Raw genomic sequence first — 26,487 nt, 5'->3', positions numbered from 1 at the left:
GTGGAATAAGCTCCAAACCTTCTACTCAAAAAGAGGAGAGGAGGCCTTTAGCTCAGCAGTGGGACATTCACAGGCTGTTACGGTACGGTACAATAAAAACCATGTCATTGAGCATTCGAAATTGACCCCCTCTAGTAAAACACATAAATTTGAATATATTTGATTAAAACAAAACGAACAAGTTCATTGACCAAAACCAATACGTAGTAGTAATAACCTGACATTACTATTAGACGCGAGGTTGAATGGTGTAATACAACTGCTTCGGAAATCCTTGATGGCACGTTTTATACTGGTTATAAGATTGATAACAGACTTATGTCCGTGAGATATGTATACTTCGTGAATAACAATGCTTTCGTCGCTGAATTATACTCTTGTATCAATATCTTATACTTTAAAATAATTAATTGTATTCTTTTTAGTTTAAAATAGGTGTTAAGCGGTCTGGAAAATGGGGTGTCTGATTGTATGAGATCACTACCGGGTGCTTCCCATCAACATTGGCACTGTAATAAATTTTAAACATTTCTTATATTCTCCAATATTTGGAAGATGGCACCCTTGTGTCTGTTGTTACACCGTCTACACTACACTCACCAATCAGGCCGTAGAATATATGATGAGAAGATGGTACCTAAACAGAAGGGCTTGCATTATTATACCACCAATATTGATACAAGATCTCGCGCATTAAAATATAAGCTTTTAGAAAGTATTATAATAGAAAACTTAGTGAATTTTAATTTGTGATTTATTTGGTGTTTTATAAATGAAAGTTATTTTATTCGTGTATTTATTTTAACAAATCCATTGGGAAATTAATTAAGCGTGGCATTATGCCAAATGAAATATTGGCTAACACTAAACTAGTATGAATAAAAAAAGACTATTACCGTAACAATGTGTTATTGACATGGTTTTAGATTCGGATAATTGTCGAGAGGTATGTGGTAGGGTCATTGTACGAAATTGCCAAGTGGTAGGCGGAATCGACTAACGGTTAATGAATTACCACAAACGTGAAAGTATGTTTGTGTAACGTCCTATTACAGAAACTAGTAGACGAAATTCGTCTATAATTTTTTTTTTTTTTTTGAATTGTATTAATATTCATTTCTTATAAAATCTCTTGAATGACAACATTTGAAGCTTAAGTAAATATGTTACTTGTATTAGGGGGAGTACCGCTTTTCTATATAGCATAACTTTATAAATTAATATATGTATATATATGTTTAATCCTTTCAAAATAAATACTAAAAAACTGCATGATACAATTTTTACCTGCATTAATAATTGTGTTAATAAGTGGCTTCTCTGAATCCGGGAACCCCCTTAGAAATGAAGCCCCGAACAGACGGAGAGGGTACCGCTGGTTTTTTAGTGGATATTCCGACGCTTTCAGCGCTGGTGAGCCCCACATACTATCCACTTCTTGTGGGGGAAACGTGTAAACGCGCTTTACCAGCGAAAAAAAAGGAACTTGTGTGAACTGCAGTCGAAACTTGGTTATATATCTATAATTCTATACTGATATTATAAAAAGGTAAAGTTTGTGAGGTTGTAATGGGTAATCTTTGGATCTACCAACCGATTTTGAAAATTATTTTACCAATAGAAATCCACATTATTTGTGAGTGTCATAGGCTGTATATTAACCCGAAAAATGAAAAGAATTTTTTGTGGTAGTAGGATTTGCAAAGTTTGAGAAAAAACGATCGAAAGAACACGTTTCGTATATGATTGAGTTCTAGAGAAAAGTTGTAGAGCTTAATAATGCCTACAAAAACCTCAGCGACAACATATGTCTAACTTTTATATTTAAGTCAAAAAAGTAGTTTTTTATATTACGAAAATAATTTAAATCGTTAGGTCATGTTTATTGGTCATATTATCAACAATTATGAATTCTTATTAAAAAAAAAACTAAACTTATCGTCTCAAGTGCTTAAAACAAAAGACGCCCCTTTTACTGCATATAATTTGGACCAATGGTTAAAGAGATAATACGACATAGGGATACGGAAAAGCCATCGTGTTGTAATCTATTGAGTGATATTTCTTTCTATTAGTCGGTTTTTTCATACACAACACGTCAATTTATTTAGAAATAAATTGCTTTATTACCAAGGAAATTTTATTTCAATAAAATTCGTTTTTTATAGTTTGTTTTTGGTTTCATTTATTTTAAAATATAAAATACACAAAACAATTTTATTAAAGTTCGGCCAATCGATCACAAGTAAAAATGTTTACCGCCCAACGAAGTGGGCACGGGTCAGCTAGTATATATATATTTTAATTTAATTCGCTATGCATATGTATTCGTATATGATATCGTCATTACAGTACCTATCTAATGTTACACGTTTCAATCCTTTTCACTGATTTTCCCAATCATGATGACATAATCACCTATACATTAACTATATCTCAAAAATACATACAACCTCCTTTGTTATACCCACGTCTATTTTAAAACAAATGTGAACATAAATAGAGTATATGCAGCTGTGAAATATAAATAGTTATATTCGAGTGATTCCGGAAAACATGAACGAACAAATCTTCGATTTATTTGCATAACACACGAGGCGCAGTTAAAACTTGTCGTCGCGTAGAATATCCGAGGATTATAGTTTTTATTTCAATATAATTAAGAATCAATTTAAAATGTAAATAAACTCATTAGCTGACCGTTCGTGTGACATTGATCCAAGGACGGGTCACGGTCAGTCGATATGTATTCCTCTGTCGTACATTCGAACGGGTGCCTTGGGGTATATTGCTCGATCCATTGTCTTTTCCTTGTCTAGGGAATGATTGCGATTATATATATTGTATAAATGTGTGTATAATACATGTATGTTTTTTTTATAGAATAGGAAGGCGGACGAGCATATGGGCCACCTGATCGGAAGTGGTCACCAAACGCCCTTAGACATTGGCATATATGTGTGTAGCTCATTCCAAAAATGTTCTAATTTTTAAACTTGAGACGTAACATTTAACTTTGTCATGTATATGTATATAAAATAGCTGATCGTCCCGGCTTCGTATACTAGCGCTTCGGCACGTAGAAAAGAAGAAAAATGTATTTTTGGCTACCCAAACGGGAAAAGCGTCATCGTCGGGAAAGGAGTAATTGTGACAAATTTCAAGTCAATTGGGCGGATAGCTTAGACTTTAGTAGATATCGTAAAGAGTATTTCGCTTAGATGTTATATATAATAGATAATGTATGCAAATAAACAAGCTCGAGCATATTCAAAATATTTCTGAATAAAAACCTCGAATTGTTCCCAAGCAACCTTTATAGTATACATTTCATTGTAATATCTAGTATCTAGTAATTTATATTCCATCATTATACTCTTTACTTTTGACAAAAGTTCCATGACATTCGCCTTTGATTTTATATAATAGCATTGGGAGTTTTTTTACTATGTATGTCATGTTAAATAAAATAACAATTCATATTTTAATTTCTTACAAGCTATGCACTACATGACTAGACAGAGCAAACCAATTGAAATCGAAATCCTTTATTCAATATAGAAGCATTACATTTATTGATTGTCAAATTAGAAACTTCGGAAACGAAATATGGGAAGAACAGACGAAAGGAATTCGGCGGTAGCCACTCAGAAATAGCCAGCAGGCGGATCCATTCCCAAGGTGTACTATCATCCATAAACTTCAACGTAGTCTAAAAACCAACGAAGATTAGTCGATATCCTCTCATGGTACTATGAGATGGTATAAGAAATTATGGGAATAGATAATCAATATATGTTTCCTAACAAACTTATGCGCTATAATAAGTCATGTGTAGTTGGCTCTCTTGATTAAGTCAGGAGGACATAGCTAGGATAGGTTTTATTTATCTAAATATCAATCTACATTCCTGTTGTTTTTTTCAAACGCCGAGATGGCCTAGTGGTAAGAACGCGTGAATCTTAACCGATGATCGTGGGTTCAAACCCGGGCAAGCACCACTGAATTTTCATGTGCTTAATTTGTGATTATAATTCATCTCGTGCTTGACGGTGAAGGAAAACATCGTGAGGAAACCTGCATGTGTCTAATTTCACTGAAATTCAGCCACACGTGTATTCCACCAACCCGCATTGGAGCAGCGTGGTGGAATAAGCTCCAAACCTTCTCCTCAAAAAGAGGTGCGGAGGCCTTTAGCCCAGCAGTGGGACATTCACAGGCTGTTACGGTTGTTTTTTTCAGTAATAAATAAACTATAATAGTCTTAATCGCTAGTCTAATACTAAATTTAATCTTATAAAAGATTTGCCAGATATATATAATATAAATACCTAATGTTGTATATATTTATATAAAAGATTCGATAGAATTAAACTATAATCAGTAAAATCACATGCCTGACTAGAACAGTTCTGAATGTTAATATGCAGGAAGTAAAATCAACTTTTTACGTGTGTATAATTTAAATCTTTTTAAGCATGAACGTTTGAATCGTACCTCAACAACATTCAAACGTAATTTAATATGTCGTGTTTTTTTATATTGCTTTTATTTAATTGCTTGTCGGTGAGACTTGCACGTCGGCTTTGTGGCAGTCAAAATTAAAAAATTAAGATCGCGATTAAAGCGAGATTCGACTGTATTTTACGAGGTTGGCAAGGATTCGTGCAAGCTCGTCTAGGTAGGTACTACCCACTCATCAGATACTCTACCGCTAAACAGCAATACTTTGTATTGTTGCGGTCCGGTTTGAAGGGTGAGTGAGCCAGTGTAATTACAGGCACAAGGGACATAACACCTTCGTTCCCAAGGTTGGTGGCGCATTGGCGATGTAAGGAATACTTAATATTTCTTATATCGCCAATTTCAATGGACGGCGGGCCACTTCACATCATTTGCCCGTCCGCCTACCTATAATACAAAAAAAAAAAAATGTATGAAATATATATATACAAGGCGAAAGTTTAAATTGTACAATCATGACATATTAATTAGTTACTTTATTCGACTAATTTAGGAGCCAATAAAAAGTAATACAAATCTCGTTCCAAATATTTTACATAATGACGTAATACTATTGGCACAAAATATAGAATATTACACTCGGGATGCGTTGACAACGTTTCATTCATATATCGAAGCTATAGTAATCGCCGCTTTATATTCCAAATTTAAACCATGCGCATGCGGCTCGCTGCGGTGGCGTGACATGCGCTGACCAACCAACGCGCGGCACGGTACGACGACCTCGCGCCTAGACGTATAGTAAACATATGTCACACGTGACATGTATTGCAACAAGTAAACAATTATGTTCAGCTATTAATAAATTTATATACAAAATTTCATCTTAATTTATATTTGAATATTGTTTAACAAAATAAGCGTTTTGAAAGAGGATATTATACTCGTGTAACAATTTCGAAGTATGCATGACTAATACTTTTTATAGGAAGTAAGTTTATATATAAATAGCGACCCGTTCCGACTTCGGATGGAACGATTATCTACCTCAGTAGATATTTTATAGGAAAATGTTTGATACTTTGGGTTACATTATTGCAATTTTCGTAGATCTGTTTAAAAAAAAAAAAAAACCCACCCTAGCTATGCAACTCGTTGATAATGAAGTTTATCCATTACAAACGAACATACAAAAAATCAAATCTTAACTCTTTATTACTATAGTATAGAAGTATAGATTATGTAAAGATATGTCTTTACATGTCTAAGAAAAAGGTACTGAAATGTTATGACATTTCAGTACCTTTTTCTTCTCTGTTTGTCAACCAATATTCTTTTTTTTTGTCCGTAAAAAAAATTTTATGCTACAAATTATATCGTAATGGAGGTTAATAGTATCAAGTATGTCATCTTTAGAAACACGTCTTAAACAGCTATTTTCTAATCCTTGGACTAAAACCTTTTTTCTTAATATGTACAAAATTAACTGTATTGTTAGACTGTACACGATATTTCGTACACCATGATATTGTTTTCTGAAAAAAAAAAAAAATCGTTTGACAACGTATTATTGTGCTATATTAATTCAAATCAACGATTATAAAGAGAGAAAAAACCACGTTTCTGGTGATATGTTATAAACTGATGACATTGATTGTAATTATATACCCGTTAACTGTACTCACAGTAAACTAAGCAAGTGTAAAAAGTTTTTTTTTTTTAAATATGAGACGTCGTCAGAAATTTGCGTAAAGCGTCAAATAAAAATTATGTTCAATAACTATTAAATTGAGACGGGAATACTTACTTAGAGCTATACGGAACCCAACGGAAAAATAAACATCAAAATCCATCGTAAACCAAAAGTTATGGGGTATAACTATTTGTCTATTTATTTATTTATTTGGATCTCCAACAGTCGTACATAATACACATTCGAAACCCGCTTTACATTAACTTTAAACTAACTATGCACAAACGATTACAAGAGAACACACCATTCCTATGTGCATATCCAAAACTATGTATATAGACGAATTGATAGCTCCCTTCCTTTTTGAAGTATAGTAAGAATTACAAACATATCCGAGCTATTTATTACGCTTCAACATATCTGATGATGATAGCCGAGATGGCCTAGTGGTTAGAATACGTTAGTAACCGACGATCGTAAGTTCAAACCCGGGCAAGCACCACTGAATTTTCATGTGCTTAATTTGTGATTATAATTCATCTCGTGCTTGACGGTGAAGGAAAACATCGTGAGGAAACCTGCATGTGTCTAATTTCATTGAAATTATGCCACATGTGTATTCTACCAATCCACATTGGAGCAGCGTAGTGGAATAAGCTCCAAACCTTCTCCTCAAAAGGGAGAGGAGGCCTTAGCCCTGCTGTGGGACATTAACAGGCTGTTACTACTTACTACTACCGAGCTATTTATTTACAATCTTTCTTATCTTATATATGAGTGTTTGTAACAATAGCCCTTGTTTACAGGACTCGTGGAAGGATCCAAAGACTGAGGAGTTGGGGTCAGTGATCAATATATTGAATATCGGCAGGCAGACATTCGCCAATGGTGGCGTGGTGTCGCGTTATCTCTGCGATTTAGCTCAATGTGTGCATCTCATCAAGTACGACTACAAGGATGTGTTGCCCAGTGTGAGTATAGAGCCGCATTCATAATTTATTCGATACTAGTATGCGCCCGAAGTTTCGCCCGCATGCAAGAACATGTGTCAATTATAATAAATGTTAAATTAATTATGTGTCTGTGGTGTAATTAAAATAATAATATCCTGGGACATTTTTCACATACGGCCATCTGATCCCAAATTAAGCTTGTACAAAGCTTGTGCTATGGAAACCAGACAACTGATATACTACATATACTACTTTTCTTTTGTAAATAAATACTTATATAGATAATTACACCCAGACTCAGGACAAACAGACATGTTCATGCACACAAATGTCTGTCCTGGGTAGGAATCGAACTCACAACTTTCGGCGTTAAAGGCAAGTGTTCTACCAACCACGCCAACCGGCTCAAAATATTCCTTGATTATCTACTAATAATATAATGAGATGAACTTTGTTAAGACTGTAACATTTTATAGACTTTTGAGTAAAATTCACATGAAACCCATCCGCATTGAATCGCATATTACACGTCCGTAACAGCCTGTGAATATCCCACTGCTGGGCTAAAGGCCTCCTCTCCTCTTTTTGAGGAGAAGGTTTGGAGCTTATTCCACCACGCTGCTCCAATGCGGGTTGGTAGAATTCACATGTGGCAGAATTTCAGTGAAATTAGACACATGCAGGTTTCCTCACGATGTTTTCCTTCACCGTAAAGCACGAGATGAATTATAATCACAAATTAAGCACATGAAAATTCAGTGGTGCTTGCCCGGGTTTGAACCCACGATCATCGGTAATCATCATATTACACGTGCTAAAGAAAATTAAAGTCTCTATACAATATTTAAAGTCCATAGTTACATAGACCGCGCTGACCGAAAAATAAGAATAATTTAATAAAGACATTTAACGACTGTTCATTAACTTTTTTTTACTTTTTTCAGGTTATGAAGGATGAACATTTTCAACGGGCAATAGAGGATACGACCCGTGAGGAAATGAAGACTACGGTGAACGGGAAACACGGCGGGGAGAACACATACGCCAGTATAAGAAAACGCGTTGAGGCACGCGCGATGAAAGTGCTGCAGGATATATCGTCATCGATGTCCAATAACGTGCTGAGGTTGGTTCCTATTTAGATCCCTTGGTGTCGGTGCTTTTTGAGTTACGGATAACAACCCGTTTACGTCGTTCCTATAAGTTTTGACGTCGCGTTTCTTAAATATATGCCATACTCATTAATGTTCTAACGACGAATGCTGTTGTTATTATACCTTTCCTAGTCGTGTTTTATTACGTAGAATATCGGTAGGGCGAAGGGAAGAACTTGGATCTCGGTTATAATCAGGGAGTTTATTTTCCGATATTTCTTTTAATCCAAGCAATAATTTATTTCTTTATATGAACACTAGTTAAAAACTCACATATTCTTGCCCAAGGAATTCGCGACATTTAAAAATTAAACGTTTAGCAATCGATTCCCAAATAAAAGCATTTTTACTATTTTGCCACCGACAATAGCTCCATGATAATTTTGTTTGTACTAATTACTTGTAAGAATACCCCAGTAAAGCAATCCTTCACATTTACTTTTAACATTTAATTCTCTTCCACACGTATCTTGTTATATAATTTATTACTAATTAATATTTTACAATTCTATTACAATTTTATTTGCAATTCTTGCAATCACCCTGGCAACCATCGAGCGAGTCAATTTTTCCGCGCTTTGTTTCTTTTTTATATATCGCGTAGTTTTTTTTCGCTCAATAATTTCCGACCAGTGTTAATTTAGTTAAAAATATTACCAATATATTCTAAAAACCTCGAAATAATTATTAAAAATCAGTAGAACCTCGACTCGACCATCCCGATAACGTGTATGACCCCATACACGCCTCAGGTGAGAACCTTACATACTTTCTAATATGAAACGAGTAGGAGGCGTTTGGTATGAAGTATATCGCGCGCCCTCAGGCTGGTGGCGTGGCTGTGCCACAAGGCGGTGCGGCGCATCGCGGGCGGCGGCTGCGGCACGCGCGCGGCGTGCGTGGAGCGCCTGCGCCGCGCCAAGGCGGCCGGCCTGCCGCTCGTGTTCGTGCCGCTGCACCGCTCGCACTTCGACTACATCCTCGTCACCTTCACGCTCTACCTCACCGGGCTGCGGCCGCCGCTGGTCGCCGCCGGGGACAATATGAGGATACCCTTCTTTGGGTGAGCCCCGATTGTTATTAGGCGTTAGTGTCGAGACCCTAACTGGAAGATCTCACCGACATTAGTTGAGAGATCGGACCAGGGACGAAGCGAATAATGATAAAAATATATTTTGAATCGCAGGTGGTTCCTCCGTTGTTGTGGCGCATTCTTTATCCGACGAAGAGTCGACGGTTCCGAATACCACGGCGACCCTGTATATAAATCTGCCCTGAGGTGAGATAATGTTGAAGATTTTTATTATTGTTTCATTATCAAAACCTGTAAACCTGGATGCTCTCACACATCAGACGATAACAATATTACTATCTCTTTCTCAGTTGTTGGTTACGAAGAGGACAGCAATTATTTTTAGTCTTATAAATAATTTGATTTTGTTTAGAGATTGTGTACGGAAAAATTTGCTCAGAGTAAATCGAACATTGGTGCTAATTTTTCCATTGGACAGTTTTTTTTTTATTTCTGCGTTGAATAAGCATTTGCCATACTTAGCATCATACAATAGCGTGCAAACAGGCATTTCTAATGTTCTTTCTATAATTATTTAATTTAATTTTAAGTATATTATATTACTACTGCTATATGTACAGTAACAGCCTGTAAATGTCCCACTGCTGGGCTAAGGCCTCCTCTCCCTTTTTGAGGAGAAGGTTTGGAGCTTATTCCACCACGCTGCTCCAATGCGGGTTGGTGGAATACACATGTGGCAGAATTTCAGTGAAATTAGACACATGCAGGTTTCCTCACGATGTTTTCCTTCACCGAAAAGCACGATATGAATTATAACAGAAATTAAGCACATGAAAATTCAGAGTTGCTCGCCCGGGTTTGAACCCACGTTCATCGGTTAAGATTCACGCGTTCTTACCACTGGGCCATCTCGACTTCAACTGCTATATGTAATTATAAATATTTCATAAATAATACAATTCTTTTGCAGGGCATATATCTTAAACAGTCTATCGGCTAACAATAATCTAGAATTCTTTATCGAAGGCGGACGCACTAGAACTGGAAAGCCACAATTACCCAAAGGTATATTGTTTATATTTATAGTCTTTATTATATAAGAACATGAACCCTTGTCACACCAATAGTCTACATTAAGAGTGAAACTGCGAAGCGTAACTACTTATATGATAATATAATATATTATATATATATATATATATATATATATATATATATATATATATATATATTATACTTCTTATATGAATATATAATAATAAATACTAAAACCTCCGAAAAGCGTTGCATCTTCTGATATAATAATATAATATCCTAATATCCTGGAACATTATTCACACACGGCCATCAGATCCGAAACTAAGCAGAGCTCGTACTATGGAAACCAGACAACTGATATATTCTAACATATACTACTGATCTTTTGTAAATACATACTTATATATTACACCCAGACTCAGGATAAATAGACATGTTTGTACACAAAAATGTCTGTCCTGGGTGGGAATCGAACCCACAACCTTCGCCGTGGAAGGCAAGTATCGACAATCCACGCCAACCGGCTCGTCAGTTTTATGTATTATATTATAAGTTTTATGTATTATATTGGTTTAGTAGTTTTTTCGATAAGCAGTACAAAAAATAAATATCCTCAATATTTGGTATCGATAGATAATGTTAGAACTTTTGACATGGTCGTTAATAGTAACTGCCTCTAAATGGCTGCTGGGCTAAGTTCTTCATCTCCTCAATCACGCTACTCCAATACATTCTGGTGTCAGACCCATGGCAGCTATCGTCAGATGAATTATAAACACAAATTAAGAACATGAAATATCATTAGCGCTTGCCATACTGTAATTTACAATAGCATTATAAAATAAACTAAAAGTAACGTTTTATTTCTTGCAAACGTTAAAAGGATGTAATGGGGGTAGGTAAGTTATTCATCTATAAAAATAATCAATTTTAATTATGTTACTTTTAAACTTTGGACTCTAGACATTGGCATATTAATTATTATTAACTTTCAAATCAAATACCTACTTTGTGCAAGCTCGTCTGGATAGGTACCCCCCACTCATCGGATAATCTAACGCAAAATAGCAGTGTGGTATTATTGTGTTCCGGTTTGAAGGGTGAGTGAGCCAGTGTAATTACAGGCACAAGGGACATAACATCTTGTTTCCAAGGTTGGTGGCGCATTGGCTATGTAAGCGATGGTTAACATTTCTTGCAATGCCAATGTCTATGGGCGTTGGTGAACACTTACCATTAGGTGACCCATTTGTTCGTCTATAATTAAAAAAAATTTTTTTTGTTCATGCATTGGGCCATCTTGGCTAGCGGTTAACCGGCTTAAACCAGTTACAAATACTATTATAATTCCATTATTTATAAAATACTCGCATAAATAAATAAAAATAAGAAATGTTTCTAGTATTGTAATTATTTAATTAATTATATAAACTACATATTTATTTTAATCTAGTCAGTATAGAATTAATTTTGTATAAAGTAGAAACATTACATAATATCTTAAGATAACTTGAAGTTATAGAAAACCAATGATAGGAAATATGCAAGTTGATAAGAAAAGAAATAATTGATAAAATGTTATATTCCAGCTGGCATACTCTCGGTGATACTGGACGCATACCTTGACGGTACGATCGACGACGCGCTGCTGGTGCCCGTGACGCTGAACTACGACAGGCTGGTCGATGGAAATTTCGTACGGGAACAACTGGGCATGCCGAAACAGATGGAAACGTTCTGGTCGGCTTTCCGCGGCATCTGGAGGACGTTGAACACGAACCATGGCAGTATTCGTGTGGATTTCAATCAACCCATATCTCTTAAGGTATACTTTAAATTTCCAAAGTTATATATTGTGTGTTTTAACAATTTAACATCCGCCAGTTGTCGGTGTATACGCGTTAATGCGTGTATATACTTAGTACGTACATAAACTCTATAGCCAAAAATGGTTGCACCATAAAGGCATTGGTATGGATGTTATTACCCAACTATTTGACTGCCTCGTTTGTGTCTACCTTACAAGGTCGTAGATCAAGAGTTAATAAATTAAATCCTAGACTATACTAGATTTCGGCCACGGCGGCCAATCTCAAGAGAGATTAGCCAACTACGCAGGAGATATTATAGTGCACAAGTGTGTGCGCAAACACAGGTGCATTCTGTATTCCTTAACTGTCATAATCCGATGGGACGGCAATCTGACACGACCGGAAAGAGTTCAGGCGCATGACCAACGGCTTTACTTGCTTCTCGAGGCACGGGAGTGTACACACTTCCAACTTCCAGACGAGAATTATCTGAGAGAAAAACCCAGTAACTTTTTATTGGCCCGACCAAGTCCCGTATGCTAGTGTATGTAGTATATGTAGTGCTGCAACTGTATTATTTCTTGTCACTGTGCACACTCCACTGTCCTGCCCAGTTTGCTAGTCACCCTACATAATAGTCCCCATGGCCGAAATCGATCAGGAGAATATCATCATCGGGGTCATTAACCGATGAAATGGCACTTGAACAAATATTTATTTTTATTTACAGGAGTTAGTGACGTCATTCCAGAAGTACAACTATTTAAAAGCTCCCGTCGAGACGTCGCTCGCGCCTCTCAACAACAATCTAGCCGTGAACCTGGACCGGCAAATATTGTATAATCACAGTCACAGCAGTCTTTTCGGGGCGGAAGTGAGCACGGAGCAGAAAATGATGGTCGAGGCCATTGGCCGACATCTCGTATACGGTGGGTTGCCATAACGAATTGAAGACACATTAAAAAAAAAAAAATAATTACATTTTTTATAGTGCGTAAAAAAATTGATATTTCTAAAGTGATTTCGATATAAATAAAATACAAGTAAATTGAATTATTACTTATGCCTAAAAAACTGTTTACACAAAAATATTTAAGAAATTATATATATCTGATATGGTAGAAATTTCACTTTTAGGAAGGAATTTAGATTATTTTTTAAAATATATTATTTAATATTTCCTTTAACATGTATTAAACATATAAAAAATATTTTTTTAATTTATTTTCAAGTCAACGGCATTTTCACTCTGAATCGGTTATAGATTTTAAATAATAAATGTAAAATGTCTAATTACAGACGCGGCTCAATCGACAGCTCTAATGTGCACGAACGTGGTGTCGTATGTGCTGCTAACGGAGCAGCGGAAGGGCTGCAGCCTGTCCGTCCTGCAGGCCAGCGTGGAGGCGAGGGGGCGGGCCTTGAAGCTGGCCGGCCGAGACCTCGGCTACACGGGAGACTCGCACCTCGTTGTCAAGAGAGCGGTAAGATTAAAAACGATCATTCTTGTACAAACAAAATATAAAATAGACTATCGATAGGAGCTACTACTAAGATTGATTGTATTCAATTGAATTTATTAAGTTCGATAATAAACTCTACAACGAGAATATATTATTGATATAAATACAGATAAAGTCGAGATGGCCCAGTGGTAAGAACGCGTGAATCTTAACCGATAAACGTGGGTTCAAACCCGGGCAGGCACCTCTGAATTTTCATGTGCTTAATTTCTGTTTATAATTCATCTCGTGCTTTTCGGCGAAGGAAAACATCGCGAGGAAACCTGCATGTGTCTAATTTCATCGAAATTCTGTCACATGTGTATTCCACCAACCCGCACTGGAGCAGCGTGGTCGAATAAGCTCCAAACCTTCTCCTCAAAAAGGGAGAGGAGGCCTTAGCCCAGCAGTGGGACATTAACGGGCTGCTACTGTTACTATAAATAGGATTCTATTCGCTACATTAAAGTACTATTCTAAAACCCGCAGCTGGACACGCTGGGCGCGGCGCTGGTGCGCGCGGGCGGCGGCGCGGGCGGCGGCGCGGTGCGCGCGGCGGGCGCGGTGCCGGCGGCGCTGGAGCTCGCGTACTACGCCAACGCGCTCGTGGCGCACTACGCCGCCCCCGCCGTGCTCGGTACTGATCAATATGCCCTCGCTCGTAGCACGCAACTCCGTCGATATTAACGAATCGAAAACCTAGTGACGTCAAGTTCGAGGTCAAAGCCGTTTACTCCTCCTGCCCTCGAAATCGACTAGGAGTAACGTTATACTGCCCCACTCCCCTTTAAACCGGACCACCGAGATATTACGTATTGCCGTTTGGCGGTAGAGTAGTGGTGATTACTACTCACAATGATTTGACCTATTTACGACTGCATACTAATTTTAAATTAAAAAACGTGCAATCTTATTAGACTCAAAAACAAAATTGTTTAACATAGACATTGATTAATATTATTATATTTGTTCTGGTGAAAAATGTTATCAAAGAAAATAAATCGAATCAGATTTTTTTTATAATTATAATTCGTTGTTAATAAAAATTACAGCGACAGCGTTAGAAAGCATAGTACGCAACAAGAGCACAGAGGAAGCGACAGTAAGACATTCAGAACTAATGGAAGCGGCGCTCCAGCTCAGCGAAATATTAAGCCAAGAGTTCATACTCTGTGCGCCTTGCACCAGGATAGAGGAAAGACTATTGGAGGCTTTAAGAGAACTTATAACCCAGGAAGTACTCACAGAAATACGGGTAATTGTTTTGTATTTCTATAATTATAGATTTATCTATTTAATAATATTTTAAAATGACTAATTGATATACCACCCACAGCCCAAACCGCTGGGTCCGGTGAATACAATACGTATTAAAGTCGTGTTTGTGTGGTAAATAAAATCGTGAGGAAACCTCACCTGTTATAGAAATGCGGTGGTGTATTTATCGAAAAACAGACTGTGGACCAGTTTGGTATACTACGCGGTAAAATGTTAACTAAATAAAAAAATTGTTCAACATAATTATTACAAAAAGACATTCTCTAAAACAGCAGTACAGTAACAGCCTATTAATGTCCCACTCTACTGGGCTAAGGCCTCCTCTCCCTTTTGAGAAGAATACACATGGGGCAGAATTACAACGAAATTAGATACATGTAGGTTTCCTCACGATATTTTCTTTACCGTCAAGCACGAGATGAATTATAATCACAAATTAAGCACATGAAAATTCATTGTTGCTTGCCCGGGTTTGAACCCACGATCATCGGTTAAGATTCACGCATTCTAACCACTAGGCCATCTCGGCTATATTCTAAAAAAATATTATAAATGTGGGAATAATGTTTCCAGCCGCTTGACATGCTACAAGAGCAGCGCTGGTCCCGACAGTTCGCTCGAACGTTCGACGACGACGATGACGACGACAACCGGCCAGACCCCACGCGGCTCATCAAGTACAAGCTGTCCAAAACCCCGGAAGCGATTGCTGAGAGGTACGACACCGTTCCAAAAAATACTGATAATCAATTTCCAATGACCGTTCTCAACTACCCAACTGCGCAGGGGATATTATAGTGCAAACATAGGTGCACTCTTTATCCCTCCTACTGTCACAGTCCAATGGTACAGCGAATCCAACACGAGTGGAAAGAGTTCTGGCACTGGACCAAGATACACTGCCAACTACCAGGAGACTTCCAAATTCTATACAGAATTTCACGACTACAAAAACACCAAACACCTTTAATTGCCGCTCGAATTCTGTGACGTAAGCTAATCGTTAGACTAATATTATATATATAGTGCCGTGGAGTACCGGCTTAGAATAGTACTCCCCTCAATCTCATCCCGTGGGTGTCGTAAGAGGCGACTGAGGGACGGGGAAAAGGGGGGATGGGCAGGAGCGTCCCCCCCCCATAAACATCTTACCCCCCTACTGCGCTCGCCAACACGCCTGCCCAGCGCGGCGAGTATGGGCAAACCCCCCCCTTAATGGCAGATACGCCCAAAAAAAGGCCCCCAGTTACCGGCAAGCCCGCTAGGCCCGACCAAGGTAGCGGTCGCGGTATCGGCAGGGCAGGGGGTGCTAAGAATCACCGGTTTACGGCAGGCTACCGTATAAAACGACTGCACATGGCAACATACAATGGACGCTCGATGAGGCTGGACCATCACCTCGCCGAATTAGAAGTAGAGTTAAGTCATATAAACTGGCATATACTGGGGTTATCTGAAGTTCGAAGACAGGGGGAGGACGCGATAACTCTAGAGTCCGGTAACTTACTCTACTTCCGCGAAGGTGATAACCTCTCCCAGGGTGGTGTCGGTTTTCTAGTCAAAAAGGATCTCATTAGCAGCATTGTGGAAATCAGTAGTGTGTCGAACCGGGTAGCGTACCTAGTCCTAAAACTTTCCGACAGGCACTCCCTGAAGGTAGTATAGGTATATGCGGCAACTTCGACATACTCTGATGATGTGGTCGAAGCGATGTACGAGGACATCGCAAAGGCCCTCAACGACACCTCGAAGGCCCACTACAATGTTGTTATGGGAGACTTTAATGCTAAAGTGGGAGTACAAGATAGCGGTGAATCGAAAGTCGGACCTTACGGCTTGGGCTGCAGAAATCACAGGGGGCAAATGCTGGTAAACTTTCTCGAAGCGCAGGGGCTTTTTTTGATGAATTTTTTCTTTCAAAAGAAACCTCAGAGGAGGTGGACCTGGCGAAGCCCCGATAACGTGACAAGGAACGAGATAGACTTTATCATTTCGAATAAAAGGCACATATTTAGAGATGTTTCAGTGATCAACAGATTTAATACCGGAAGTGATCACCGCTTGGTTCGAGGCACTCTAAATATCAACTTAAAAGCCGAAAGATCGAGAATGATGAGGTCTACTCTCTGACCTACCATGCTCCAAGCTGCTCAAGGCTCCGAAAAGTTCCAAATGGAACTTCAAAATCAATTCACCGCGTTGGAAACCATAAGCAGCATTGATGAGAGAACCGACACGCTGGTCAAAATACTGCAAAACACATCCCGCAAGTGTTTTCCGCCACAGAGAAGAGACAACGCACCTCTCTCTCTGCTGAGACACTCAAGCTCATGAGAAAACGACGAGAACTACCATCGTTTTTGTCAGATAAGGCCTTAAATCGAACAATAAAAACGCTGACGCGACGCGATCTCCTACGCTCCAATACCCGTGCCATCGAGGCTGCGATCGAGCAAAATCGGGGATCGAAAGTGTTCGCTCGCAAGTTTGGGAGGCCACGTCTGACAAAATTTAAAACAGAAAATGGTGGGGTCGTTACCTCTAGGCCTGAGATTGTCGGAGAAGTAGAGAGGTTTTATGGGCAGTTGTTCTCTTCAAGATCGGATAAACCCGTGGGAATCAGTATTGATGACCAGCGCGCCCCTCTTATGCGCCATTACTCCGAGGAGCTCCCGGTCGTTGACCAAGGCGAGATTAGGGCGGCTCTAGAACAGCTTAAAAACAACAAAACTCCGGGAGATGACGGAATCACAACAGAGTTGCTTAAGGCAGGCGGGACTCCGGTCCTGAAAGAGCTAGCAAGCCTCTTTAACTCCGTCATCCAACATGGCAAGACCCCGGAAACGTGGAGCGGGAGTGAGGTGGTACTGTTTTTCAAGAAAGGTGATAAAACCCTCTTGAAAAACTACAGACCCATCTCCCTCCTGAGTCACGTGTATAAGGTGTTCTCAAGAGTCGTCACGAACCGTCTCGCCAGACGACTTGACGAGTTCCAGCCCCCAGAGCAATCCGGCTTTCGATCAGGCTACAGCACCGTGGACCACATCCATACTGTTCGGCAGATTGTGCAGAAGACCGAAGAGTACAATCAGCCGCTGTGTATGGCATTTGTGGACTACGAGAAAGCCTTCGACTCCATCGAAACCTGGGCAGTGCTCGACTCATTGCAGAGATGTCATATCGATTGGAGATATATCGAGGTACTGAGATGTCTGTACAACGCCGCTACAATGACTCAGGACTGTAAGACGAAGGCGATCCAACTGCGCAGAGGGGTGAGACAGGGGGATGTAATATCCCCGAAACTGTTCACCAACGCGTTGGAAGACGTTTTCAAGACGCTGGATTGGACTAGGTATGGAGTCAATGTAAACGGCGAGTACATCTCACACCTTCGATTTGCCGACGATATCGTCATCATAGCAGAGTCGCTGGAACAACTCGCCGAAATGCTGCGTAGCCTATGCGAGTCTTCCCGGTTTTGTCGGTCTCGGTATAAACTTGGACAAGACCAAGGTCATGTTCAATAGGCATGTCGTGCCGGGACCGATATACGTCGAGGGGAAACCTCTCGAAGTTGTTAGTAAATATACCTACCTAGGACAGATAATACAAGTCGGTAGGAAGAACTTCGAGAAGGAAGCCGATCGAAGAATTCGCTTGGGATGGGCAGCATTTGGCAACCTTCGTCAAGTCCTCAAGTCGTCTATACCGCAATGTTTGAAGACGAAAGTCTTCAACCAATGCGTCTTACCTGCCATGACATACGGTGCCGAAACGTGGACACTAACTGCGGGACTAGTCCACAAATTCAAAGTCGCTCAGCGTGCTATGGAGCGAGCTATGCTCGGAGTATCTTTGAAGGATAAGATCAGAAATGAGATTATCCGGAAAAGAACCGGAGTCACCGACATAGCTTGCAAAATTAGCAGGCTGAAGTGGCAGTGGGCTGATCACGTATGTCGTAGGACCGATGGCCGTTGGAGCTGACGAGTCCTAGAGTGGAGACCGCGAATCGGCAAGCGCAGCGTAGGACGCCCTCCAGCCAGGTGGACCGACGACCTTAAGAAGGTGGCGGGCACCAACTGGATGCGGAAGGCGGAGGACAGGGAGCTTTGGCGCACCTTGGGAGAGGCCTATGTTCAGCAGTGGACAACGATTGGCTGTTGATTGATTGATTGATATATATATATATATATATATATATATATATATATATATATATATATATATATAATTTTTATATATAAAATTGACCCCTCGTCTGTCTGTCTGAACGTGATAAACTCAAAAACTACTGAACGGTCAATTATTTTTCATACGGTTTTCACCGATAGATGGAGTGTTTCATGAGGTAAGTTTAAGTGTATAATTTATTGAGGTTTTGATTGAAATATGACCATGATTGTTGAAGATATCGGAAAAATCGTGCCGACATGCTTTAAAGTCAGTAAACATTAGAAAACAGGTATTAGAAAACAGATATATACTGGTGGTAGAGCTTTGTGCAAGCTCGTCTAGGTACCACCCACTCGTCAGATATTCTACCGCAAAACAGCAGTACTTGGTATTGTTGTGTTCCGGTTTGAAGGGTGAGTGAGTCAGTGTAATTACAGGCGCAAGGGACATAACATCTTAGTTCCCAAGGTTGGTGGCGCATTGGTGATGTAAGCGATGGTCAACATTTCTTACATGCCAATGTCTATGGGCGTTGGTGACCACTTACCATCAGGTGGCCCATATGCTCGTCCTAATCTATAAAAAAAAAAGAATTAGACGAGTGAAAACCCAAACAAAGCCGGGACGGAGAGCTAGTATAGTATATCTTGATTTAGATACGCTATGTTTAATAAATTTGTATATAGTAAACATTGAAACAATTCCAGGCGTCGTCTACTGCAAACGATCCGGCCCTTAATGGAGGCGTACTCCGCCACGTGTCGCTGTCTGCGCGACGCACCTCAGAAAGAACTCGTGGGGTCCACATTGGACTCCTTGCTGGAGAGCTTCGCGCAGAACAAAATGAGCTACGGTCGGTACTTGTTATTACCGAAAAAGTAAAAAAATTACCGGTACATTATTATGATATATTAATATTGTACCGGTAATTTTTTTTTTCAAAAGAAAATAAGGAAGTTGGAAGTCATCTTATACTTTTAAACACAAAGCCTCAAATCAAAAACGAAGTAAATGTTCATTTGCGCGATCATCGATTATGATCCACGTGTCTGTCTACTATGTCATCTTATATAATATTAATAATATATTTTTATTTCACACCAACAAGTCCATACAAATACTATAAAATAAAATTCAATAATCACAAATTAAAATTAAGAATAAAATAATAGCACAAAAACTAAACAAAACTATATGTATATAAAAAAACTATATAATATAAACTAATGTTTTCTTGGTAACAATAAAAGCCTAGGTTAGTATAAATGATTCCTGGCCTAACTTTAAATATAATTTTTCAGGTGAAGCAGTTTCAACAGATGCTATCAAGAATTGTCTCCGATTGCTACGTCAGTGGGGCGTCATAGAGATGTACACAGACAATCGTGAGAGAAAAGTACGGATATGTCCGCCATACAAGAACAAAAGCAATATTGATGATATTTGTGCCAATATACATAAGTTCAACATCGACACACCGTTGCTCAAGTGACAACAAGTGAAGTGAAGTGAAATGACAAGTGTAGAGTGTTCTTGTAAACCAATTTAGGCACATTGGAAATAAGCTATATTCATAATGTTTGGGTGAAGTTATTTTTAATATATATTTTTAATTGGCATATTAAAATACATAAAGACAATTCTTTATAAATGTAGTACTTAAGTACTAAGCTCATGAGTGATATAAAAAAAATGAGTGCAATGTTGTATGTTATAATAACCCCGGAATCTCACATATATTGCATTTATTTCGTTAAAATAGATTTAAATTAATTTCACTTGAAACAAAATATTTCTCACCTTTATCAAAAAATACAAATGAAATTTCAAAATTCATGTGCTGAATCTCATAATTCAACTAAATATTACTTGTAAAATAAGAAGAATAATAATGACATTTACTTGAGAATATATGTTTTATCTATAGTATGATGTTCAGCTTATTCAAATATCAATAAAAATGACAAATATTAAAAGCAATGTCCAAGAATTGTTTTTTGGACTTTGCCTATCTAAATCTATCTGTTTATTTTTCGATGTGCCTGTATAAAATTTTATTGCTGGCTGTGTAATAATACTTTCCAGTGATTCTGACGAGGTTACGGCGGTTATTTCACAATAACCGCCGTAATCGTATCTTATACTAGATCACTCTAGTATAAGATAACTATATATAAAACTTGTCGCAGTTGTCTGTCATCTATCATTTCATAGGAATACTTATAGGTCTGTTGTAACACAAAATTAGATACATAAAACATGATTTTAATACAGCTATTTATAAAAATGTTGATAATGTTTATCATGCCAAATATAAACGTACGTATCCGTTTTTTTATATGTAGCATGTACAATTATTAAGTAGAAACTTTAAATGAGTGAAAAATAACAGCGGTAACATCTAAACCTGGTATTTACAATATGGTTATATACCATCAAAAATGTAAAAATACACTTATCACGAAACTCCCAAAGAGATGGCTGTTATTAACAAAAGAAAAAAATAATTGAGCAATCGGCCTATTACTGCCACACTTAAGTGATTCTTAATATAGATTATACTAATAAAATCTATTTTAGGGAGTGCTTTAGTTAACCGGTAACTGTTTCTAAAGCCATATATTTACTGAGAAACAATGTTTCGGAGAAATAGTTTCTGAAATATCACATTAATATTGACTTAGGGATGATCAGTAATCTTGGCATCCACATCAGTCAGTTGTTTAAAACATGTCGCCTAATGTGGCCCATATATAAACAGGTGAAACAAGCGACCACACTGTTAAACATCTGTTTCGAAACTAAGTTTTGAACTAATTCCCTGCAGGTAACTGGGAACGCAGATAAATGCCCTAAACACGTTATGTTTACAAACAATTGTTTAAAAACACAGTTCCAGTCCAAGTATGTTCACAGGTCCCAAATACGTGGCTTAAGTTTTGGTCAACTTATAGTTTTAAGCAATTTGATTCACTACATAAATAACCAGCAAGCAATAAAAAACGCATTTCATTTATTAAAAAGATCAGCTTATTTAATTTTTACTTTTATAAGTAGTTATAACAGGATTTAGAAACGAGTTGGTATAATTATTAAATGATACGCAAAAGACTTAAATATAACAGTTAGCAGATCTTGTAAATTGACTGGGGACAGACCTTGAGTTAGAAATAAAAATAGCATGAATGTTTTGTGAACTAGTTTCTATGAACCAGATGTAGAAGATAATTAAAAGTCTACTATATATATTTAGTAAGTAAGTAGTACATAGCCAAGTTGTTACTATGCTTACCATTTGCCTTACAGAGTTGGAAGTAACGATTCCCATGTGGTTGGAATAATCTATTAAAAAAAAGATAATCAGTTTGTAAGTAGACAAAACAATTTGTAGTTTGTTAATGTGTATGGGCGTGTGTTCATTTTTATTTTATTTATTCTTATGTAACTAAAAATAAATCTAAAAATTGTAAAATATATCTTAAAACGAGTGGAATAAATGAATTCCTTTGTATAAAAATGTAACTATTTTATTTTTAATACTATTACTAAATGTTGAAGATTTTTTGTAGATCCCTCAAACGAGAAGAATATCCATTGTATTTTATATATTTTTAATCCGACCAACAAAATTAAAGGAATTAAACAAAAATAAAAAATACCTGAATTGTTAGTGTAAAAAAGGAAGGCTTTAGTAAATATTAAATAAATGTATCTAGAGGACAAAAACATGATTATTGAGTTTGTCTTTCAGATATGTTAAAATATTTGTCGAAAAAAAATACAAATCCAAATCAGATTATTGAACATTTCGAAATAAAATTGTAGGAATTTTGCATATTGATTTATTGAATATAAAATAATTACAATTGTTTGAAATTATTGGTTACAGTTATTCAATAAAAAGAATAAAGAACAAAAATTAAAAATAACAGTAAACATTCTTGTTTCAATTTTGTTTAAGAATAGTATATAAAAAGAAAAAAATGAAAAAATCAAATTATAAAAACAATATAAAAATAACAATATTTGAACAAGTTAAATGCTTTGTTGTTTTAAATTGTAGAACTCTATAAAGTCCTAAATCTAATTAAGTCCAAAAGATTTGTTTAGACCTTTATTTGAGGCAAATAAATATATATTCGTCTTTGGACTGTTGATTTTGTTTCATAGTGATTGATAGATTTCAAATGATTTTTTAATCCCTCCAAACTATTTTTAATGAAATTGCAGTATCCACAATGATATACTGCAGGTCTCACCTGGAACATTAATGTAAGTGACAAAAACATCCCAAACATTTATTTCAAAAGTAAAATAAATCGATAAATATATATTATGGATAATTTAGTGTGAAAAAATATATGATTATATTTGTGTGTACTTTCATTTAGCAGGTTAGAAACTATGCATCTTAGCTGAAGATTGTGACAGTGAAAGAAGACATTGTGAGGTAGCCTACTTGAAATGCTGATACAAATGTATCCAGCAGCATGGTGGAATTAGCTTCAAACCTTCTCAAGAGGGGAGGAAGCCCTGCCCAGTAGTGGGATGTATATAGGTTATTACTTATTAGTCATGTTTTTTATAGAAAAAAAAACTAATATTGATTTACCTCTCTCACAAATTCTTTATCAAAATCTATAAGGACAGCTGTTGCTTCTAGTGCAGTTATATGGCTTGAAGAATGTATGTGTTGCTCAACTGTATTCGAATTAAGTGTAACTTCACATGCCTGACATTTAAATTTTTGTAAATGTTTCGTTATGATATGAAAACTTAATTTGCACACACAAATTTCATCATTAATAATCACATCACTGAATAAAATGTTGCTCGCTGTACACGAAAACTTTATAAAGGTATCCATTGGTACTTTTTTTAATGTAATACTTGTTTCATTTACAACCTTTTCTTTATGTGATGATTCTGCCACATGCTCTTTCATCATTCTCAATGATGAAGAGATTTTTATATTACACACTTTGCAAAAGGTGCCATTTCGTTTATACTTTAGTTTGTTCTGTTTAGCAAATTCTATTGCTCTTTTTAAAGCTTCAGATGGACTTAATAATTCGTCATTATCATCAGCTCTTAGTTTGTTTTCTGTATCATTAATACATGAAATAATCTTATTTTCAGAGTTGGTCTTTTCTGGAATGACTTCAGGATCAATTACATTTACCAATTTTTTATCATTTTGACATTTCAAGTAATTATTTATGTGTACAGATTCATTTACATGTTCATCCTTAGATTCTCCAGTAATTATTGTATTGCAAGTCAAGCAATTGTAGGTATCCTCATCAACCTAAATTAAATATGTTGTATTTTTTTATTTTGTTTAATTTTTTTTTTAATTTATTACAGCTACACAGAATGGCAAAATTGACATTGCACCACCAACCTTGGGAACCATGATGTTATGTTCCCTGTGCCTGTAGTTACACTGGCTCACTAATCCTACGTATTGTTCCTTGGCCAAAGAATATAAAAGGTGGTAAGGTAGTACCTAACCAGACGGGCTTGTCAAAGACAAAGTCCTACCACAAAGGTTCCTAACAACACTATAACAATCTTGTAAGTTTTTTTAAGCATTATTTATATTATATAGGTTTATCTTAATACATAAATAAATCTCAGTTAACAATTGTAAATACTACAATTAAGAAAATGGACCTTACCTTACGATAAACAAAGTTATTTTTATTTAATTCAAATTTACTCTGAATAAGTTTTAATACATGTGAAGGATCTTTCTTATGGTCTTCTTCATCTGAATAATCTACATTACATATTAAACAGGATCCATTAACTAGGCCTTGCCAGGCCTTCTGCTTGATCAATATATCATCAAATGCAACAACACCTTCATCAGTGTCTTTTAATTGTTGGGTCTTTTTATTTTTAACATGAGCAACCTCATTAACATGTATACTAGTTTTTGCTAAAGTTTGTATTATCAAGTTGCAAATTTCACAAAAATATCCCATTTTTACCTTAAATATAATAAAAATATTAAACAAGATATCAATTTCATGTCAAAATATTTTGGTGAAATCCTGGGTCCAAATTACTGTCAGACTAATATAAGCTTATTGAATTATTATATATTATATCAATAATCATAGCAGCACCTCAGAGTAGCATTTTATGTCCGTCTCCGAAAAACGTTAAGACTAAAGTCTGGCCCTTCACCTGAACTTGGTCCGGTCGCGTCGAACTTGCCGTCCCATTCAAGTAAGAGTAAGGACGGTGCAATGGAGGGTGCACTTGTGTCATTTTCTACACATATGTCTACGTCATCATTAAGGATGACCGCCGTGGCCGAAATCGATGAGCGGATCATTATTACGCAAAGTAAAATTGATTCTCAACTACTTTTGACTTGTAAGGAAGGAAATTTTGGAAGCCGTTGTAAAAATTAATGATTTAAAAAAAACTAACCATGGTTTTTAAAATGTACTAAAAACTATTGAAATTAAATCAAAATTAATCCATATCTATGCTTAAAATATTAACACCTGTAAATACCTTTCTGATGCGGTCTTCTTGATACCTTTCTACATAGCTTGTAGTTTCAAAAGTCTTCTGATGAGCAGAGTCAGTGATATGTCCTTGAACATCCTTTAACTTGAGGTATGTGTGACAGGAAAGGCAGAATGAATCCGCGATCCCCGTTATAACTCCGTTCTCGTGGAATTTCGACTGCATGGCCTAAATTATATTATTAGCTGCACTTATAATTAAATTCTCCTGAAATAGTACAAAAATTACATTTTAAAATTAAATAAATTAAATTTTTATACACAGTTCATATCAACATTGTAAATAAAAATTAGAGGTAAGCATAATTAAAAAATCAGTTACTTCGCGAATTAAATCACCCAGATTCATGTACTATTAACTCAAATATCGAAACTAAACTAAAATTAACTCGATCACAAATGTTCAAGTGATCTTACTCATCACTACTTTTCAAATAAATATTTATAATTCCGTTAATTTTCTAAACCTTAGTATTTCCCGGCAACGTTAATCAGTGTTACTAGTAAAACGTATTGTGAAATCAGTGCTGCCAACTTCTACAGAATATTCCCCCTAGGACCAACTTCGAATTCCACTAAATATCGATCAAGAACCCTTAAATTTTGTGTTGTACACTCGGCTTGATAGGTAATTTCAAATACAAATTAAAAATACATTCATGTAGTATAAAATAGCTGTTGTATTTATGCGGGTGCATTTTACATATTTACGTACATTAATTAATGAACTAATGAAATTAATGATGATAACAATGAAATTTTTATTTTTCATTCAGTGACCAGAAATCGAAGCCCGGGCCTCCTACGTATTGTACAAACACGCTGAACTATTATTAA

The 26,487-nt window shown here is 36.8% G+C and overlaps 2 protein-coding genes across 5 annotated transcripts in view; one reads left to right on the top strand and one right to left on the bottom strand.

Annotated features, from left to right (window-relative positions):
• Window positions 1-22,627, top strand: part of LOC126778096 (glycerol-3-phosphate acyltransferase 1, mitochondrial) — a 58,833-nt gene extending 36,206 nt beyond the window's left edge. For all 4 annotated transcript variants that reach the window (XM_050501473.1, XM_050501472.1, XM_050501470.1 and 1 more), the window contains 13 exons: window positions 6,964-7,128; window positions 8,055-8,236; window positions 9,091-9,327; window positions 9,451-9,543; window positions 10,268-10,362; window positions 11,925-12,160; window positions 12,877-13,075; window positions 13,446-13,630; window positions 14,138-14,285; window positions 14,701-14,903; window positions 15,500-15,642; window positions 19,813-19,958; window positions 20,407-22,627. In XM_050501473.1, the coding sequence (XP_050357430.1) occupies window positions 6,964-7,128; window positions 8,055-8,236; window positions 9,091-9,327; window positions 9,451-9,543; window positions 10,268-10,362; window positions 11,925-12,160; window positions 12,877-13,075; window positions 13,446-13,630; window positions 14,138-14,285; window positions 14,701-14,903; window positions 15,500-15,642; window positions 19,813-19,958; window positions 20,407-20,597 (2,223 nt within the window). In that variant the 3' untranslated portion in view covers window positions 20,598-22,627. The remainder of the gene's footprint in view (window positions 1-6,963; window positions 7,129-8,054; window positions 8,237-9,090; window positions 9,328-9,450; window positions 9,544-10,267; window positions 10,363-11,924; window positions 12,161-12,876; window positions 13,076-13,445; window positions 13,631-14,137; window positions 14,286-14,700; window positions 14,904-15,499; window positions 15,643-19,812; window positions 19,959-20,406) is intronic.
• Window positions 22,628-23,163: 536 nt separating this feature from the next.
• LOC126778201 (uncharacterized) lies at window positions 23,164-25,837 on the bottom strand. The gene is made up of 4 exons (XM_050501673.1): window positions 25,637-25,837; window positions 24,787-25,101; window positions 23,718-24,413; window positions 23,164-23,364 (listed from the first exon to the last, which is right to left on the bottom strand). Exons 1-4 carry the CDS (start codon window positions 25,814-25,816, stop codon window positions 23,212-23,214), a joined length of 1,344 nt encoding a protein of 447 aa, XP_050357630.1. The 5' UTR covers window positions 25,817-25,837; the 3' UTR covers window positions 23,164-23,211.
• Between the last annotated feature and the right edge of the window lie 650 nt (window positions 25,838-26,487).

This window comes from Nymphalis io, chromosome 25 (assembly GCF_905147045.1).
Source record: "Nymphalis io chromosome 25, ilAglIoxx1.1, whole genome shotgun sequence".
Lineage (NCBI taxonomy): Eukaryota > Metazoa > Arthropoda > Insecta > Lepidoptera > Nymphalidae > Nymphalis > Nymphalis io.
The sequence above is the reverse complement of the archived record's forward strand: the minus strand, read 5'-3'. Positions and strand labels throughout refer to the sequence as shown.